At 38.3% G+C, this 19,547-nt stretch overlaps 2 protein-coding genes across 38 annotated transcripts in view; one reads left to right on the top strand and one right to left on the bottom strand.

Annotated features, from left to right (window-relative positions):
- NRXN3 (neurexin 3) overlaps positions 1 to 19,547 on the bottom strand; it is a 1,742,415-nt gene that overhangs the window by 531,494 nt on the left and 1,191,374 nt on the right. The window lies entirely within an intron of this gene.
- Positions 15,354 to 19,406, top strand: LOC100970724 (mitochondrial import receptor subunit TOM6 homolog). The gene has a single exon (XM_055097912.3). The coding sequence runs from the start codon at positions 18,799 to 18,801 to the stop codon at positions 19,072 to 19,074; it is 276 nt and encodes a 91-aa protein (XP_054953887.1). The 5' UTR covers positions 15,354 to 18,798; the 3' UTR covers positions 19,075 to 19,406.

The following is a 19,547-nucleotide window of genomic DNA, read 5'->3' as shown; positions in this document are numbered from 1 at the left end:
AGTTGAGGGGATAATTTAGCAACCAGGCTTTTGCAAAGGTAGCTGCTGTGTGCTTAAATTACCAAAGAAATGCTTTCAATTGCTCCCCTTTAGAATGAAAGCCCTGCATGGTATTTTCCTGGGATTGGAGCTTTGCACACAGCAGGGGGGTGCAGGGGAGTGCTGGGAAAGTAGGATGGAGATGAGAGAAAGATGGTTGGTAAGGATAGAACTCTAGTTTATCTACTTTTGGATACAATGTTAGAGAACAGAGCAAAGGGTGGTCATTACAATGTATCAGAAAGGCACCCCACTTAGTATTTCCTAAGACAGTCCCTTGATAAAACGAATCATTTTTCTAGTCAACAAATGTGTAGTGCATGTAGTGGAACCCTATGTTCCAGACACTAGAATGAATGCTGTGAATATGGAACTAAACACAAAAGCAATTGTATTCTCACAAAGACCTCACAGTCTGCTGAGGGATGCAGCCTAGAAAACAAGAACCCAGTGTGGATTAGTAATGACTCAGAGTATCCAGTGCTGGGAAAACCCAGAAGAAGAAATGTTTGAGTCCGTTTAGAGAAAGTTTCCCAGAGCATAGCATGCAGTCAAGGAATGTTTCTGAATGACAGAATCAATAAAATGATAGATCAAGCAACTCATTTGTAAGGAAGATGCCATTTAAATCTGGTCTTAAAGGGTGAGTAGAAGTTCACTAGACATTCTTAGCAGAGGAAACAGCACACACAAAGGTGCGTAAGCTCGACAGCGCAGGACATATTGCGGACTGGAACTACCGGTGCATACTGGTGAGTTGTAGGAGATGAGACTGGGAAGTCAAAGGCCATGCCAATTTTTCAGCAGAAACTTGATATGACCAAGGCTACACAAAAAGCTAAAATCAAAGGCAGGCAAACCAGTTAGAAGCCTTTCATTACAGAAGAGGCAAAAGCAATAAGCCGTATAAGGTTGGTGCGAAAATCATTGCGGTTTTTGCCATTACGAGTAACGGCATTTTAATTTGCACCAACCTAATAGAATTAAGGTCTCCTTCAGGAATGCAATTCAGAGGTCTGAGGATTTTTGTATCTTTAACACATGCCCACCCATGTGGAGTAAATATAGTTGAAGGCAACCATGCTGAGAGCTAACAAAACAAAAACCGTGCCAAATTGCTAACACTATAAGATACACACATGCTTTTCCATCTAATCAGCACATTTCCTCATTTGGGAATGTAATAAAGTACAAGTATCTGCCTGAATGAAATACAGTCTAAATGTCTCAACAATGACACCTAAACAGCTAAAGTGTGTAGTACTTTCACACACACACACACACACACACACAGCAAAAGCCTTAATTAAAACTTTAAAAAGCAAACTTTTTTTTTACACTTTGAGCAGAGGGGTGCATGTTTGATATGTCTTGATAGAGAATCAGACAGGATGAGAGATAAAGACCAATTATTTCATAGTGTGAAAATTTCTTGCAAAATACACTTACATGGGAATTTTAGCATTTACTTCCTAATCTTAACGGTGGTGGGTAATTAAAGGTGACTGTCCTAAAAGCTGCCTTGGATTTTTCCAGATTCAGGGTTGCCCATAATGAAAATTTCAATATCATTTCGAAGTTGAAATCTAAGAGCATAAATTAAAGAGCAATAGTGACCATAGAAAGCTTGAGGCAAATCTTTTAAATGTGATTGTTCCAGTGTGCTGTAGGTTTTCTCTGTCTAATAGCAGTCAGGGCCTCTGAACTCCAGCAGTATTTTTCTGGGTTTATAGGTGAATTACAGTCAAGCAGTGGAACTGAGTTGCAGAACATTTGACCAAATAGTCCTGTGTGTCTAGACAACTCTGTGGAGAGGTTAGGAACATAAGTAACTTTTATACCTTGTGCATAAGCATGGGACCAAAGTTCAGTGTCTTTTCAACGCACATTTGTAGAGAAGAATGATGAAAAGAAAAAAAAAACTCATTTACATTTCTCCACAGAGACAAAATATTTACCAATATACAGCTTAATATACAGCATCCTAAGTTACTGGAAAAAATACATTATAAGGCTTTCATTATCACAAAGGATGTTGCCCTTAACATCTCTAGACTGCATCTGTAAAGGAAACAGTCAATCAGCCAGCTAGGGTAAAATTGAAGGTATGTTTTTGGGAAAGGACCAGGACACCATACTCGTTTAGCCAAAATAAAAGTTTCATTTTCTAAGTGAAACGTTACTGAGCCAACAAATGGCTTTGGCATTTGACTCAAAGATGAAGATGAAGGGGATCTACACTATAAACATGATTTATTTCACACATTTATTTCATTCTAACATTGTGACTAGACATGGACCTCTCAATCTTTCCAGGCAAGGTTAAACAGCAAAGTGAAATATCTACTTAATTTGAAAAGCATAGAGGATTACACTAGGGTATGTAAGTGATTAGGGTATTAGAGCCTCTTTCTTTTTCCTTCTCTTCTCTATGCTTTCTCCATTGGGAGATGGTATCTGCTGTCGCTGGTCTAATTCACCTTTCTGTGAAGATGGGCTACCTACCTTTACTTCTATCCCTCACTCCACTCCTCTATGCCAGTGACACATCTTGAATGCCTTGTACGCATCATGTGTATTAGGCAACCCAACATCAACTCAAATAGACCAAAATTCTGCAGCCACCTAAAATCAGCAGCCCACCAGCCATTTCTGTTCATGGTTATTTTAGCAAACAGAAGATACACACAATACAGGTTCAGGGAATGAATGGCTATCCATTTTGCAGCCTTCCAGGCACAAGACCTTGAAATTTCCCATCTTTTCTTCTCTCAGCCCCAACATCAAATCACTCTCCACATCCTGGTGACACTTCACTTAAAATTCCTCTGGAATCAAATGTTTCCATCATTGCAAATCCCTCTTAATACTCCAAGTTGTTATCATCTCATACCTGGACTCTCACAATAGCTCCCTTGTTCAGCTGTCTATTAACAGATCCACCCCTTCCTATCTCTGTGATAGGACACTTCCATATTAATTCACTAAAAATCTCTTTTGATGGGCGAGGCACGGTGGCTCACACCTGTAATCCCAGCACTTTGGGAGGCCGAGGCGGGCAGATCATGAGGTCAAGAGATCAAGATCATCCTGGCCAACATGATGAAACCCCATCTCTACTAAAAATACAAAAATTAGCTGGAAGTAGTGGTGTGTTCCTGTAGTCCCAGCTACTCGGAAAGCTGAGGCAGGAGAGTTGCTTGAACCCAGGATGCAGAGGTTGCAGTGAGCCAAGATCGTGCCACTGCACTCCAGCTTGGTGACAGAGCAAGACTCCATCTCCAAAAAAAAAAAAAAAAAAAAAACTCTTTTGATCATGCTAATTCAGTAGCTAAAGCCATCAGTCACTTTATCACCTAGAGGAAAATATTCGAACAGTCCAATCCATGCTTTCATAATTGGCTTTCTTCTGAAATTCCCTGACTTAACCTCACACTAGCTAAGCAATTCTCAAACAAGGCTCACATATTCTCATCTCCATGTTTTTGCCTAACTAGGGATCAACAAACAATGGCCCACAGACCAGATTCTGGCTGCTACCTGTTTTTTGTAAATAAAGTTTTACTGGAACACAGTCACGTCCATTTGTTTACATATCATTTATAGCCGCACTTCATGGTACAACAGCTAAATACTTGAGACAGAGACCATATGGCTTGCAAAACCCAGGTGAAGCTTCATGGGTATGCAGCCAGTAGAGTCACACAGGACCCTGTACCACCTGCTCTTGGTTTAATATTCTCCTGTCTCTCCGTCTTGAAACACTTAATAATTTTATCTTTGAATTTGTGTTTTTGAATGAAGTCTAATGAAACAATTAGGCATGTGCAGTAGCAAAAGAGAGATGCATAAACATATGGATATACTATACACATGCCCATTGTTTCTTGCCACTTCACCCCCTATAGCTCTCACAATACCCCGGGAGTAGAAGATTCTGGTAGACTTAGGATGCACACTCAATGAGACTCAAAGCGATTGCAAAGTCTCTCACATCTACTCTGAGTAAGCTGGGATGCTGACAGTCCTTAAAGAACATGTTTTCCATTGGAACCAAAACTTGCTTTGAACACAGAAAGAAAACGATGGCATTCTAAGAAACATAAATGACTAAGGAACCTAATTATAGCCTTTCTTACTCATGTTACTTCCATGAATTGACCAACCACCTCAGCTGAAAATTATGTCAAAGAAGGAAAAGAAAAGAAAAAGCAACTCAGTTTCTTTTCTTTTCAGTCTTTTCTTACTCATTAGGAAGCCAAAGGAAGAGAGTGTTTGTTGAATATGTGTATATCAAGAAGTGAAATAAATAAAAACAGGTGAGTTAATCTGTGCAGTGTGTCCAGTTTTCTGGTAAGAACAAAACATATATGCACTGCATGAGCTATGAAATAAGAAATGTTTCCTATGTCAGTAATTCTGCAAATGAATTAGAAGTTCTTATTCAGAACTTATTTAAGACTGGCATGGCATAATATAAAGATGAATGGCAAAATTCATGCTAATAATTTAACATTTTCTTTCCTTAGAATGACACTGAAGAGCAAATATAAAACAACATGACAAGTTTAGAGAGAGAAACCATGGAAAGAGGAAAAAGAGCTTTATGTTTTAAGTACTTCTCATGGCACTTCGTTATTGCTTTTTGAAAAAGGGACCCACTATTTCATTGTGCAAATTATGTAATCAGCCTCCAAAAAGCCTAAAATATTTACTCTCTGCCCTTGACTGAAAATGTTTTGTTAATGTCTGACACTGATTCTAACATGATCACCTGCATGGCAAGTTTTCTGCCTATAACAACATACCTTTTCTTCAAGTCCCAATCAAAACTTTAGCTCCTCGTCCTCAACAGCCTTTTATATTCACCACTGGTGCTGAATTCACTTTTATAAATTTGTGTATTTCATTTGAGAATGAAACATGCTTACCTTTGTGATATCTACTGTCCCTTCTAAATAATATACTTTTAATTACTTTACATTTATAATAATTTCTTTTTCTTTTTCCTTTTCTGTTAAATTTTAAGTTTCAGGATACATGTGCAGGATGTGCAGGTTTGTTACATAGGTAAATGTGCACCATGGTAGAGTCACACAGGACCCTGTACCACCTGGTTTGCTGCACCTATCAACCCATCATCTAGGTATTAAGCCCCACATGTGCTGTTTGAGAAAAGCAACCATGAGTAAGGGAAAGATATCAAGAAAATCCAAACTGTGCCACTGTTCCTGAACAAAATGAAAGCCAAACTAAATAAAGGCTTTTCTTATCTGTACATCAAAGAACGGATAAGACATATCATTTTAGGCAACCAAATGCCATGCTGTGAGCCTGTGGTAGCCACACCAATGGACCAAAGAAAGATACTGTCCTCCTCCAAGCATATATAATCTAAAAAGGACCAAAATATATTTATATAATACAAGGTAAATGGGATTAATCATAAAAAGAAGCACAGAATAATATGCAATGGAAATTCAAAGGGTTTCCCCTGGGAGAGAGTAGACTTCATGGGACACAGATGATATCTGAACTGCACTGAGGAGAAGGGTGGGAAGAACAGCACAAGAGGAGGAAACTGGACAAACAGAGGCCTGGCAGTATGGATGTGTGTGCTCGTGGGGGAATGTGCTAATTCAAATGGGCCCTCCCCTTATTTCCGCCAGCCATTGTTGCAGGGTGTTTCTGAGCTGAGAAGACCCAGATGGCCATGTAGATGCTGTTAGTAAGGAGGACAAGTTCTTAAAAGGGAGCTAGGGTGTCAGTAAGTTCCAAGAAGATTGAACTCTCATCTCTCCATTTTTGACCCTTGAATCAAGAATCTATAGGGGGTTACAAGGAAAAGATGAGAATCTATTTATAGGTCTACACCAAAGAGATTCAAGCGAGTAATAGGCTCCTCCAAGCTACAGCACTTCTGGGGGAGCTGCAAATGCAGTGATATATTCTCTGAACATAAGGAGCCCTTCAAGGGACATCAAGGAAAAGGCTACTCAGCTTATAATGCCTACTTTCCCTGAGCTGTCATTCTGGGGCACATGGTGTGAAAGAAAGAAGAAAGAAGGGAGCGAGGGAAAGAAGGTGGGAAGAAGGAAGATTAAGAAGAAAAGCAAGGGCACATTTGCTTCTAATTCTCCATCTCAAGATGACAGACTGAGCACTTTTTTTTTAATTTGTTTTTGAAAAAGAGGTTTCACATTTTTTATGCTGATGGAGGACATTGAGGATGGGGCATCAGAAGCAGGTACAGTCAGAGAGAGGACCAGTTTGTAAATAAGGCAAAAGGTATCATACAGGACATTAAACACAATTTTGTTCGTCTTTATTTTTTTAAAACCTCTGTTCATATATAAAACTAAAACATGTATTTGGTAAATAAGGGCCATCTGGCAGAGTTCAATAATCTGGCTTGTGACAATGTTATGTGGCTTTCTCTCAAAGCAAATATAGATCTTTTATATTTATTTCAAAGAAGAGTTTCTGGGCACCTAGAGTAAAGATGAGAATGAAAGAGACAGAAACGGACCAAGGTCAGAGTCCCACAATATTCTTTCTTGTTATTTCAAGTGTCATGTCCTGAGAAAATATAGGGTTTCTGTTTCTTAAATCTGAAGAAACAAGTAGGCTACAAGATGGGAGATAGAATGACACAGCATAAGGAGAAAAGTCCTTGCGGTGAGATGTCTCTGAATTCAGACCTGTGCAAGTCACCAATTTTTCTAGCCTTGCTTCTTTACTATATAATGGAGATAATGGTACCTACCCTCATACTGTTGTCATGGGGGCTAAACAATATATACAGATATATCTAGTCCAGTACCAGACATATTGTTGGCACCCAGTAAGCAGTATTGTTAATATGATTTAGGGATATGGACTAGGGACTTATTTATGCACTAAGGTCCTTAAGAAGAAAGGGGATGAAATTCAGCACCCTGTGGCCTCTGCTGCCCATCTGAAATACATTATCATCACTTCCAAGTCTTAAATTATGTAAAACATATCCCTGTGGCGCAAATACTAAGCAAATGGTAATGATGTCACTTTGGCAAAGAATGTAAATATCAATGCAAATAGACAGTACTTGGAAAGGCAGCTGCTTTTATCTCATCACTGCAGCAATCCTCTCCAGAAGATTTAGACATTGAAACCACAATGGTAGAGGGCACCTGCAGACCCTTCTCTCTACCTTTCCAGCAAGAGTAGCTTTTTTTTATTTTTTATTTTTTCCTTTTGAAGAAAGAAGAGCTACTATATATCTCAAAGAGAAACTGCATCTCACGATGGCCCTGTCTTCTAACAGACAAGATGGCATTGTGCACACAGGCAAGTCAGAGAGTGAACTACTGCACATACATACAAGGTGTCTCATCTAAGTGACAGGTTGCCTACAGCACTGCATGCTGATTCTAGGCAACACCTTTGGGGAATAGTTGACAGCTGCAGTCTTGACAAGAAAAGAGGAAGACCTTCTTGAAAAAGCATGTGCATATGCAAGCAACACACACACACACACAGACACGCTTTCACCTGCCTCATGCTTTCAGAGTGCCTCTAAAAACAAGACAAATTAAAAATAGCCACTAGGGAACTAAATGACCATGGGGATTAGCAGGTTGCTTAAATATGTAAGTCTTTACTTTTCTGTTTATACGCAATTATAGACCCTTGACTTGTCTACCACTGTTTGCTAGGAGTTTTAGAATCTACCAAGATTATGTCCAGACCTCAAAACAGTAAGCATTAATGTCAGTCCTCCAGCAAGAGTAAAGTGGGATGTAGCATCGGGAGTGGCCAACATGTGAGGCAAGTGTGGGCTCTCTGTCACCTTGTCAATACTAGCATGGCACAATGTTTTTCTTAGCTTGCTGGCCTAGATGCTAAGTAAACACTTCTCATTATCTTTCCCATCAGAACTCCAGGGTCAGAAAACCACAGCTCTCCAAGAGGTTAAGCAAATGCCATATGTTAAAGGAAAGAAGTAAGCAATAAAATAGCTAATTCTAATGTTTATTTTTCAAAGTACCAGAAAAAAAAGAAAAGTAGGAAAAGAGAAAGACAAAGCATGGCCAGGGTTTGGGGCAGAGATTATAGAAATAAATAGCCAAGAGATAAATGTATACAAATACAGACCTTATGTGTTCATGAATAATGCAGGATTCACACTGCACTGATGTGTTTAGACAAGAAGGGCAACTGGAGCTTTTAAAGGACAAGGACCTCTGACAGTTTCTTGAGGATTCTTCAGGGCTGTTTTCTTTTTTCATTACACACATGCATATGCACATATGCATATAATACACACACATATGAATATATATATATATATATACACACACACATACTTTACATTGATACAAGAAAGATTAGGTTCTAAGGATTGAATAAAGCTATTAGATGAAATATTAGGCAATTCTATTTATAACTCCACAGATGTTCTCTTTTATTAGGGAAGATGACCCAATGGTTTTCTGACTTTATTCCCTCCACCCAATCCCAAATCCAATGGCTCATTATTATAAATATGCCTGACCAAATCTACCTGCCCATGCATCCCTGGTTCTTTCAGACGTACTCTCCTAATTCATCTCTAAACATAGTGCATATTTTCTCTGCTCCTGCTGCTGTGAAGCCAGGTAATACTGATACAAGTCACAAGCCTCTCTATTTGATCCAGAATGCATGGTATATAACTAGACATACCTGGAATCTCTATGTCAATACCATTTGTCTAAAGGAACTGATTTTCTCTTCCTGCAAGCCTATTTTTCCTTCTGATTAATTGATATTTGGTGATTATTATGATAGAGTTCTTGCTTCCCTGAAAATGAGTGTAAAAGTCTGTGTGTATATTTAATTCAATTTTTTAAATCTGCTTTTCAAAAGAAGGTAAACACCTCCCATGTCAGTTATCAAATCTAAAATTTTCACAGAATCATTTCCTTTACTAAACGGCTCTTCTTATAGGCCTGATTCTGTCTGGTTTAATTCAACAATAGTAACACAATCCCTGGCCAAATTATTTCTGGGCAAAAGTGAAGAAGCAAATTAGGCAAGGGCTTCCACACCTGAACTTAGACTTCTCTCTTTGTTTCTTTGAGAAATCCTTAGTTCTGTAGTCATCAAACACATCCACACTCTTCGTGCTTAACAAATATTTTCTGCATTGACCAGCAATAGAAATAATATAGGTATTTACTGTTGATCTCTCCTCGTACTGGGGAAAAAAACACCTCCATATGCAAGTACTTGCAAGTGAAGTGGAGCATCCCATTATCAGAATTATATTATATAATTTTTTTTTTTTTGAGATGAAGTCTCACTCTGTTGCCCAGGCTGTAGTGCAGTGGCGCAATCTAGGCTCACTGCAACCTCTGCCTCCTAGTTCAAGTGATTCTCCTGCCTCAGCCTCCCAAGTAGCTGGGATTACAGGCACACACCACCACGCCCGGCTACTTTTTGTATTTTTTAGTAGAGATGGGGTTTCACCACATTGGCCAGGATGGTCTCAATCTCTTGGCCTTGTGATCTGCCTGCCTCAGCCTCCCAAAGTGCTGGGATTACAGGCGTGAGCCACCACACCCGGCCTACTATATAAAATATTAAAAACAATGTAACCTTCTAAAAATAGTGCCACATAGATCTAAACTAAATATGGGAACCCTAATGTCTCATGCTTCATTAACTCTTTCAGGTTCAAAGTGTTCTAAAGAGCTTCCTTTTATTGAATAATAATGGACCTTTTGCCTTCTAAGCACAGATTCCATTTCTTCCAAATAAATCTGTACTGACCACAACTAATTCCTCCTTTAAAAACACCATCAGGGCAGGCATGGTGGCTCACACCTGTAATTCCAGCACTTTGGAAGGCTAAGACGAGAGGATTACTTGAGCCCAGAAGTTCAAGACCATCCTGGGCAACATAGTGAGAGCTTGTTGCTACTAAAAATAAATATATAAAAAAATTAGTGGGACATGGTGGCATGCACCTGCAGTCCAAGCTACTTGGGAGGCTGAGGCAGGAGGGTCACCTGAGCCCAGGAGTTCAAGGCTGCAGTGAGCTTTGATTGTGCCACTGCCCTCTGGCAGGGCAACAGAGCTAGATCCTGTGTCAATTTAAAAAAGAAAAAGTCACCATTCAGTGTATGTATTGCAACAGATGTTGTAGCCCTCATCCATCCCCTGCCGTCACTACAGTCATTTCTTACCTGAGCATTCTTAGCTGTCACCCACAAGATAAAGGTTCAGGATCTTTGTCTTCATGTTTTCTTACTCAGAATGCCTTCTTGTTTGTGAAAGCAATGAGGTACCAAAGTATCATACACTTTATTAAGCCTGACTAGCACTAAGTACAATGAAATAATTTGCACTGTACATTTCTCTCATCAGCTGATGTTCCCCATTGAATCTGTGGTCAACTGAAATTCCCTGACCTGCTTTGCATGGATTTCTATCAAAATAAATCTTTCCTAAACTGATTGTGCTTATTTATTTAATATGCTTATTTTAATGTAAGAAGAAAGACTCCAGGATCAGGAAGACTTAAAATATTTTTTTCAGTCACAGTATTTTCAAGCCCATGACCTTGAGAAATTAATTGAATATACTTTATTTTCAGTTTTGCCATCTAGAAAAAAATTAATAACTTCATGCCATAGGTTCTTTCAAAGAATTGAGAGACATAAAATGCCTGGCATAGAGGAGGTCTTCAAGAAATCTGGGCTCCTTGTTTATTTCACTTCATGGTTCCAAATCATTAAAAACTTTTTGGATCTGGTATCTGTGCCATCTGTAAATGGGGTCAAGCCTGTGTTTTCGGTGTCCTCCTGTAAACTCTGTAAATCACTAGATAATGGGTGAGCACTCAGGACAGAATTCAAGGGCTTCTAATCAAAATGCTACCAAAGCCACATGAAGGATTTAGAAAACTCCATGCATAAAATGTTGATTGGTTTACTTCCTCGTGAGTTTGTTTCATTACTGAACAAAAAATGTAAACAGCAACGTAGAATGTGAGAAAGGTGATGTCACATAATATTGCTTAAAGTCATGTATCATACATATCAAATATTAGTTACCATGAGATATTTTTTATTTTAGATGGGATCTTGCTGTGTTGCCCAGGCTGATCTTGAACTACTAGGCTCAAGTGATCCTCTAGCCTCCCAGAATGCTGGGATTACAGGCATGATGAGCCATTATAACTGGCCTTTCATGAAGTCTTAATTCACTAAAAAAGACCCTTTCTACAACTACATATATATATGTGTGTGTGTGTGTGTGTGTGTATAGTTATATTTATATATAGTTTATATATAAATAATATAGGTATGTTGATCATTTATTCATATGTAGTAGCTTATATAAGTATATTAATATAGTTATTTATACATATAGATATGTGTAATTACACATATGCATATATATGTGTATATATATCATGATGCTGAAACCATTAGCAAGGATTTTTTTGCAGCATTCCTTATACTAGTTGCCCAATGCCAGGAACTATACACATATATGTGTATGTATAATTTACATATAATAACTTCCAAGATATTCCAGGTCATCTTGAAAATACCTGATAAAATAATTCAGCTGAACTCAAGTATGTAAGTAGAAAAAATATTTGTTCCAGCATTCTTAGTACTATAATGAAAAATAGAATGTCCTTATTTTAAGAAATCTGCTCACTGAAATCCAAGTTGTTCAGAAAAATAAATGTTTCATTAAGCCATAAATTGTAACGATGTTAGTTACAACATCCAGTAGGGGAAATGGTTTTTAGTTAGGACTGATTTTGAAATCTAACAAACTCATTTTTCACCTTTCACTGGACTAAAGGTCCAGTTAGATAAGATGGTATCTTATCTTCACACTGATTTTACCTTTTGACTGATTTTGAAATCTAACAAACTCATTTTTTACCTTTCACTGGACCTTTAGTCATATATAAACAATAAACAAAGAAAGATATCATCTTATCTACCTGGGCTTTTAGTCATATATAAACAATACTAAGCAATTCAGGGAACTGTAAAGTTCAAAGAAAGAAAAACTGGTATCATGAGAAATAAAACACACATGAGCATATGGAAAATTGCACTGGTATAAAGAATATCATCAGCTGAATAAAATTACAAAATCGCTCAGATGTGATAGTTTGATTCAAAAGTGTAAAAAATAGATTCATTCAACAAACATTTATTGAGTACCAAGTAAGGACCAAGTACTGTGATAGGTATTGGAGTTCAAGAATAAATAAAGAAGCCATTCTTGGCATTGGGAAACTAGCACAAGAAATGCTGTTAAAAAAAAAAAAAAAAAAAGTCCTTGCTAATGGTGTCAGTGTCATGATCTATCCACATATGACACGTTTTGTTGGTTTTCCCACATATAGCCTTAATACTGTACCAAGGGATGGTGGTTTCCCTTTCTTTGCCACCAAACCACATTTCAGTCAAAGCTCCTTTAATCTTTTAAATAGTTTCCCACAGATACCCTTTTTCTTTTCTCTGATAGAATGGGGCATTGGTCTTGCATTTAGAACAATATACAGTGCACTTTAAATGCTTCAGGCCTTGAAAAGAATTATTCCCAAAGGCCTATCACAGTTTACCTGAGGGAAAATGTACAAAACAGGCACTAATCACATATCCATTATGCTACTGGTTCACAGGAAGAATGAGGAAGTTTTCCAATAGCGGTATCATCTTGTGGACATCATCCTGAGCTTCATATACCCATTAACAATGCGGAGATTGCACCAGCAACTCATGAGGCTCTGGCCAACTGTGGTATTTTAAGATCAAACTGTAGGAAAAGTAAATACTTACGGTAGAAAAATGTCCACCACTTATTTAGTCTACTGATAGCATTTCCTGCAAGAGAGAATTGTGTATTTATTCGTGGATATTTGCATGTTTAATGACCAGTGAGTTCTGCTTTTATGAATAGCATTTCATAGACGTGTTTTTATTGAACACAGGGAATTGAAAAATTATAGTAATTAATTAGACACCTTGGGCAAAACCACAATCCTGTGTGTACTTGCCAAAGACATGAACTTTATATTTTAATCTGAATTTTTTGTTAATGTCTTCTTTAATTTTGTCAGTATGGCTGTAATTTTATATTATTATCCGAGACTAGAGGAATATATTTATTATCCTAGGTACAAAAGAAATTTAAAAATAAATACATAAACCAAACCTCTCTGGCCAGCCTTGCTTTTAAGCAAAATACACCCTTGGGCATTTCAGGGAATATCCTAACCAGACAGAATCCTGCCATTAGTAAGAAAATCAGTTTCATACATAAGGACACCCATTAACAGAGTTGGTCAAGAGAGAATGCAATTCATGCAAGAGTAGTGGTACTGCTAGTACTCAACTGCAATGAGATCTTTACTCAAGCCATGACTATAATTCTGAGCTTACCTAAAAGCAACAGGCATGAAATTATAACGTGGATAATAATTACTCAAAAAAAATAAAAATCTGTCCAGGAAAGGCTCTATATCACCAGTGGAATGAACTAGAAGACCACATCTCACACCTTTTCACTCTGTCTTCCTAATTGGAACACAGTTTTTCCTATTCATCTCATCACTCCGAATATCTCAAATCCCCTAAAACATCAAGTCTGCTTCCGCTCAGCAGTTTTTACTGCTGTTAAATGCTAATTGTTAATTTATTTCTCTTTCTAAAAGCTCTCCAAGAGCCTGAGCTTTTCTTCATTGAATCAGCTTGTCCTGAGGATACAGCTAAACCTGCCTTTGATCAGTGTTTAAATCTTCTAGATGCTCAGGGGGGTGTAATTTAGTATTTATGAGAAAGTAATTATAAAGGATGGAGAACAGGAATATTATAGCTGCTTCTAGCTCAAGAAATGACCAATCAGAATTTTCTGTCTCCTCTTCTGTCTTTATAGAGAAGGGATCATGCTAAGGAATGTAAAATTTGAAAGTCTGGGAATACTTTTAATTTAAAAGGGAATGCGGATTCCAAGTCCAGTAGATTTTATTCTACTCATAATAAAGGATATTTCAGAAACAGACTGTAACATAGATGGAAAACAAGAAAACATATCCTCTTTTATGTTTAAGCAGTTATGGGCAACATTTTCTAGCATACATTCTTGAGTAACTGTAAGAAAGCATTACCTGAAAACCAAATAACTATATAACTTGGTCAAAAACAAAGTGAGTGCATAGAAATAAATAGAACATCAATATTCAATGATTAGGGTATGAACCACAAGGAAGGGAAAGTAATACTTAGAGAGTCTGCAGCCAATGCAAATGGGAGTAATGAGGCAAGAAATTAAGAAATAAAAATTTAATATGAGTATTATAAAATGTTCCCTGGTGAATAATCACAAGAACATGCAAAAAATAGTGATAGAAATCCGATAATGCCCAGTGATTATTCAAAACTGACCCCAAAGAATGTTCCATAGAAATAAAAGAAGCAGAGGCACCCAAGCTCATCTCTAGTTCTTATTTCCTGGACTCACGTAAAGGAACACTCCCAATAAATCCCATATTACTCGCCAACACTTCCTGTCTGACTGAAACATGACAACAGCTGGAGAATGGCTCAAGGTTGGCAACTGTTATTGCTTCATTCTAGAATCTTGGCGATGATGCTAAAAGGGAAAGAAGTATTTTGGTGGCATTCCAACAATGTTTTTTTATAACATTCCTCACCACAGATAAAGTAATCGTCCTAGCATTGGACCTAAGAAAAAGCAAATCCGAGATCTACTCCGTGTTGTTTCTGGGTCAGGACCCAGCATCCAAACTGTCCCTTCCTTCCTTCCCTAATTGCTTCTTCACATCTCATCTGCAGAGCCTGTGTTTGCCTTTGCATGCCTCGAGGGCTTCTGTGCTGATGATCTGACATGAAAGAAGATACTTTCTTTTTGAGATATAAATTTGTATGTTTTTATTTTGTCATGCTCTTGAAAATGCTTGACCATTTAGTATACACAATGCAACTTGATTCTCTGTGGCATAAAACACTATATTTTTTTGGAAATGTTACTGTCCAAAAGCCTCCTGAAAGAAGATACTTTTAAAATTGTGGATGAATTTAGTGCTCCTCCCTTTTTTTGCCTAAATAATCTCATTTCTTGCCCAGTCTAACTTGAATTGGGGCTATGAAAAACCTACACAGAGATTTTTCTCTGAAACATGTCATTAATATTTCATGCTCTTACATTGGTTTGAAATCCTTTTGCTTACATTCCCTGAACCACCATCAGTAAAACTTTCTGTGGATTCAGCCCACTCCCAATGTAGGTATTTTCATTCATTTTTAACACGTAGACATGTATTATTATATTTATACACTAAATGTTCTATGAAACAGACTATAACAAAAATATAAAGGAATACGATTAAAATAAATACAAATAGATGTTCTAAAACTTTCATTCTATGCTGCCCTCCAACGTATGTATCCCACTTTGGAGCAACTTCTCTACATTATGACTTGTCATCATCTAGCAGAACAATACAATTCGGTTGCCGGGGCTTTTCCTTCCTGTCCTGAGTTGAATTGTGTCTCTCCCAAAAGATATGATGAAATCCTAACCCCCCAGTACCTCAGAGTGTGACCTTATTTGGAAATAGGGTCACTACAGATGTAATCAGCAAAGATAAGGTCATATTGGAGTAGGATAGACATAGTAGGATAGTAGGATAAGTCATCCAATATGACTTGCATCCTTATGTGAAGAGGGGAAGACACACAGGCATTAAAGGTGAGAATGCCATGTGACAACAAGGCCGTGATCAAAGTGCTGCAGCTGCAAACCAAAGAATGCCAAAGATTGTCAGTAAATCAAAAGAGGTTAGAAAGAGGCAAAGAGGCAAGGAAGGATCCTCCCTGAGAGCCTCCAGAGAGAGCTTGGCCCCGCCAACACTTTTTTTTTTTTTTTTTTTTTGAGAAGTAGCCTCGCTCTTGTCACCCAGGCTGGAGTGCAGTGGCACGATCTCAGCTCACTGCAACCTCCACCTCCCGGGTTCAAGCAATTATCCTGTCTCAGCCTCCTGAGTAGCTGGGATTACAGGCACCCGCCACCACGCCCGGCTAATTTTTTGTACTTTTAGTAAAGACAGGGTTTCACCATGTCAGCCAGGCTGGTCTCGAACTCCTGACCTCAAGTGATCTGCCTGCCTCAGCCTCCCAAAGTGCTGGGATTACAGGTGTGAGCCACCGTGTCCAGCCCCACCAACACTTTTATTTCAGACTTTTCACCTCCAGAGCCATGATATGATAACTTTGTACTGTTGTAAGCCTCTCAGTTTGTAATTCTTTGTTATGGCATTCCTAGGAAATGAATACACTTCCTAATATAGGAAAACTTCTAAATTCCCTCTAAACAATGGACTACTACACCCCCAGAATTCAATAGAGAGAGAGAGATAGAGAGAGGGACAGGACAGATTACATGATGATAAAGTCCAGTGTAATCGAACAAGAGTTATCTGAGGAGTGGAGTCTGCATGGTAAAATTATCAATATGCAGGGCAAGCTGTCAACTGGCACGCACCCAGATAACTGCATCAATTATTAAAATGTTAAAATACTTGCATAAATAGATGATGAATGTCACTGCTTCAAACATACCCTTACCACCGATCATCCGGTCCCTTTCCCCTCTTTCCACAATTCAACAACTAACAGGTCAATGCCAGTCTCAGCAGGGGACCTGAGTCATTTTCATTGGTCCCATTTCCTACCGGTTGTTGAATATTTTTAATATCATCTCAGACAAGATACCTCACAGAGATTGGGTTTCTTGTTGGCTAAACAATCTCCACAGCTGAGACCTGTAAGAGAAGTAATGAAATCCCTGTTCTAAGTACATTCTTTTTTCTCAGTATCTGCACCAAATGTTCATTTTGAGTCAACAACGAGATACATTTACAAGGTGTTGGAAACAAGCAAATATTTGCACGGTACTCTTACAATGTAGATTAATGTAATGTTTTTTCCAGCATTCTCAATCATGTTCCTGTCTTGAGAACACTCAGTCTGTGTGTGTGTGAAGAAACAAGAATCATACCTTCCTCGCGATTCGGGAGTCCCAGCACCGAAGTAAGGTTAAGTAAGGCTAGAGATTTACACCTTACAAAGCAATGGATTCAGCCTGATTAATTTTGATGCCTAGTGATTTCGGAGTGCTATTTACATGTGACATCATCTGGAAATGTATTTCTTATTTAACCATCTCCCCAAAGGGCCATATCTCGCTCTGCTTTCTTTCCAGTAGCAAATAATTGTCCATATTAAGAAATAAAGCTTTGTGTAGCATTGAATTATATTAAATAGATTGTTTTCTAAAGCATAACTTCTTTCTATTGTAGCTTGTTCTGGCTAGGCTAACACAAGAAACAGAGCAACCAAGAATATACTCAGGCTTGCTTTCTTATATCCCTTTTTTATATTAAAGGAAAAGAAGATGAGGAAAATAATTAACCTGGTTAGCAAAAACTACATAACTTTTGCCTGGCTTGAATAAAGAATCTGATGTTATTTATTGTAATATTTTTCTGCACTTTGGTACTTGTTTTGTCTGGTGATCAGATATCTTTGTGTGGAGTCAATTTCATTTTGATATTTTATTTCTCACTTTTCTCCTGGTGAGCTTTGGAAGGGGTGGTGGTTTCCCTTTCTTTGCCACCAAACCACGTTTCTGTAAAGGCTGTTTAAACTTTTTTAATAGTTTCTCTACAGAGACCCCTTTTCTTTTTTCGAATAGGATGGAGCATTGGTCCTGCATTTATTTAGAACAATATATAGTACAAATCAAATACTATCAGCCCAGGAAAGAATTATTCCCAAACACCTGTCAAAGTTTACTTGAGGAAAAGACTAATAACTAAGTTATTAGTCTTTGAGATTGCTGTGAAGACTTGTAAGCTTTCACTATTTTTACCAGGTATGTTTTAAGTCTTAATGGATTGAATAATGCCATTACAATAATAATGGCTATTCTCCATCACAGCTCAGCCATGGGAATCAACAGCACATTACAGGATAAAAGAAGTACAATGAGGGAAATTAGATACATTATCACCTGGGAATTCCGTCATAACTCACGGGCTGCCAAGTTTCCAAGGGAAATCAGGCTGTAGTGGCAGCCACAGATTTGGACAGACCATAGCATATAATAAGCAGGCGTCCTGGCAAAAGCTTAGAATGCTTCCCTGTGCTGATGAGGAACAAACACTGGCTGTTGTACACATTCAGTGCATATTCTTAATAATTTGCTCTCAACTGCGTTCTTAGGGATATTAGTTTCTATCATGCAAGACAAGAGAGACACTTTTGATTTTGTTCTTCATCTAGCTTCCATCTGGTTCTCAGACCATTCCACAAGGCATCAAATCTTTCTGGAATATCTACAGGGCAGCCAGGAAAAGGGTTAAGAAAGATGCACAGACCCTTCCCTCAAAGTAATTAAAGACTCCTTTTTTTGGCACTCATACATGATCAAAGAGTAGTTTATAAAAATATATCTGACTTTAGCCACAGCTTCTTCAGGAGAATACCATATGCAAGTTAAAAAGTTTCTAGAAAATTCATAAGCTTGGAGAACCAGTCTAACTCTCTAAGACCTTCAGGTATAGCATCCTAAGTCCTTCAAGTGTAACGGGCAATCAGAAAGGCAGGCAGTTAACTCTAAAAGTTGGCTGCACAATAGCTTTGAGAACTTGAGGCAAAGAGAGGTTAAGAATGGAGAATGGGACGCCGATACGGTTCCTCCACTGAGGCCCATGCGAAGCTTTCCACTATGGCTTCCAGCACTGTCCCGGTGAGCGCTGCTGGCTCGGCTAATGAAACTCCCGAAATACCGGACAACGTGGGAGATTGGCTTCGGGGCGTCTACCGCTTTGCCACTGATAGGAATGACTTCCGGAGGAACTTGATACTAAATTTGGGACTCTTTGCTGCGGGAGTTTGGCTGGCCAGGAACTTGAGTGACATTGACCTCATGGCACCTCAGCCAGGGGTGTAGCCAAGTAGATAAATGGAATCCTGTGCTGAACCCGAATCTTCCAAAAAACAGCCTACAATCTGTGACCACCACAAGATGTGCCCTGATGGCAGCTGAAGTTTGATTCAGATGGGCACTTTTCTTCCCCTTCCCTGCCTAGTTTCCTTTTGTTCCTTGAGTCCACGCAGAATTCCATTCTCTGGTCAGCAGACAGGCTTAAGCTAAATTATTGCCTCTATTCTGTAAAGTTCTGTACATAGTTCCCAAGCTTCTGCAGGGGGTGATCTTTGCTCTTGTCCTGAGAAATAACAGTGCTGTTTTAACAAACATTTGAAATAAATACCGCACACAAAGGCAAAAAAAAAAAAAAAAAAAAGAATGGAGAAATGACATCTAAGTAATAGGTAAGACAGTGTAAAAGGAAATTCTCAAGACATACAAAGGACAAAGATGGTATTATGAGCCAAATTACTTCATTTCGACATTCATATGTT

Source organism: Pan paniscus, chromosome 15 (genome assembly GCF_029289425.2).
Source record: "Pan paniscus chromosome 15, NHGRI_mPanPan1-v2.0_pri, whole genome shotgun sequence".
Lineage (NCBI taxonomy): Eukaryota > Metazoa > Chordata > Mammalia > Primates > Hominidae > Pan > Pan paniscus.
The sequence above is the reverse complement of the archived record's forward strand: the minus strand, read 5'-3'. Positions and strand labels throughout refer to the sequence as shown.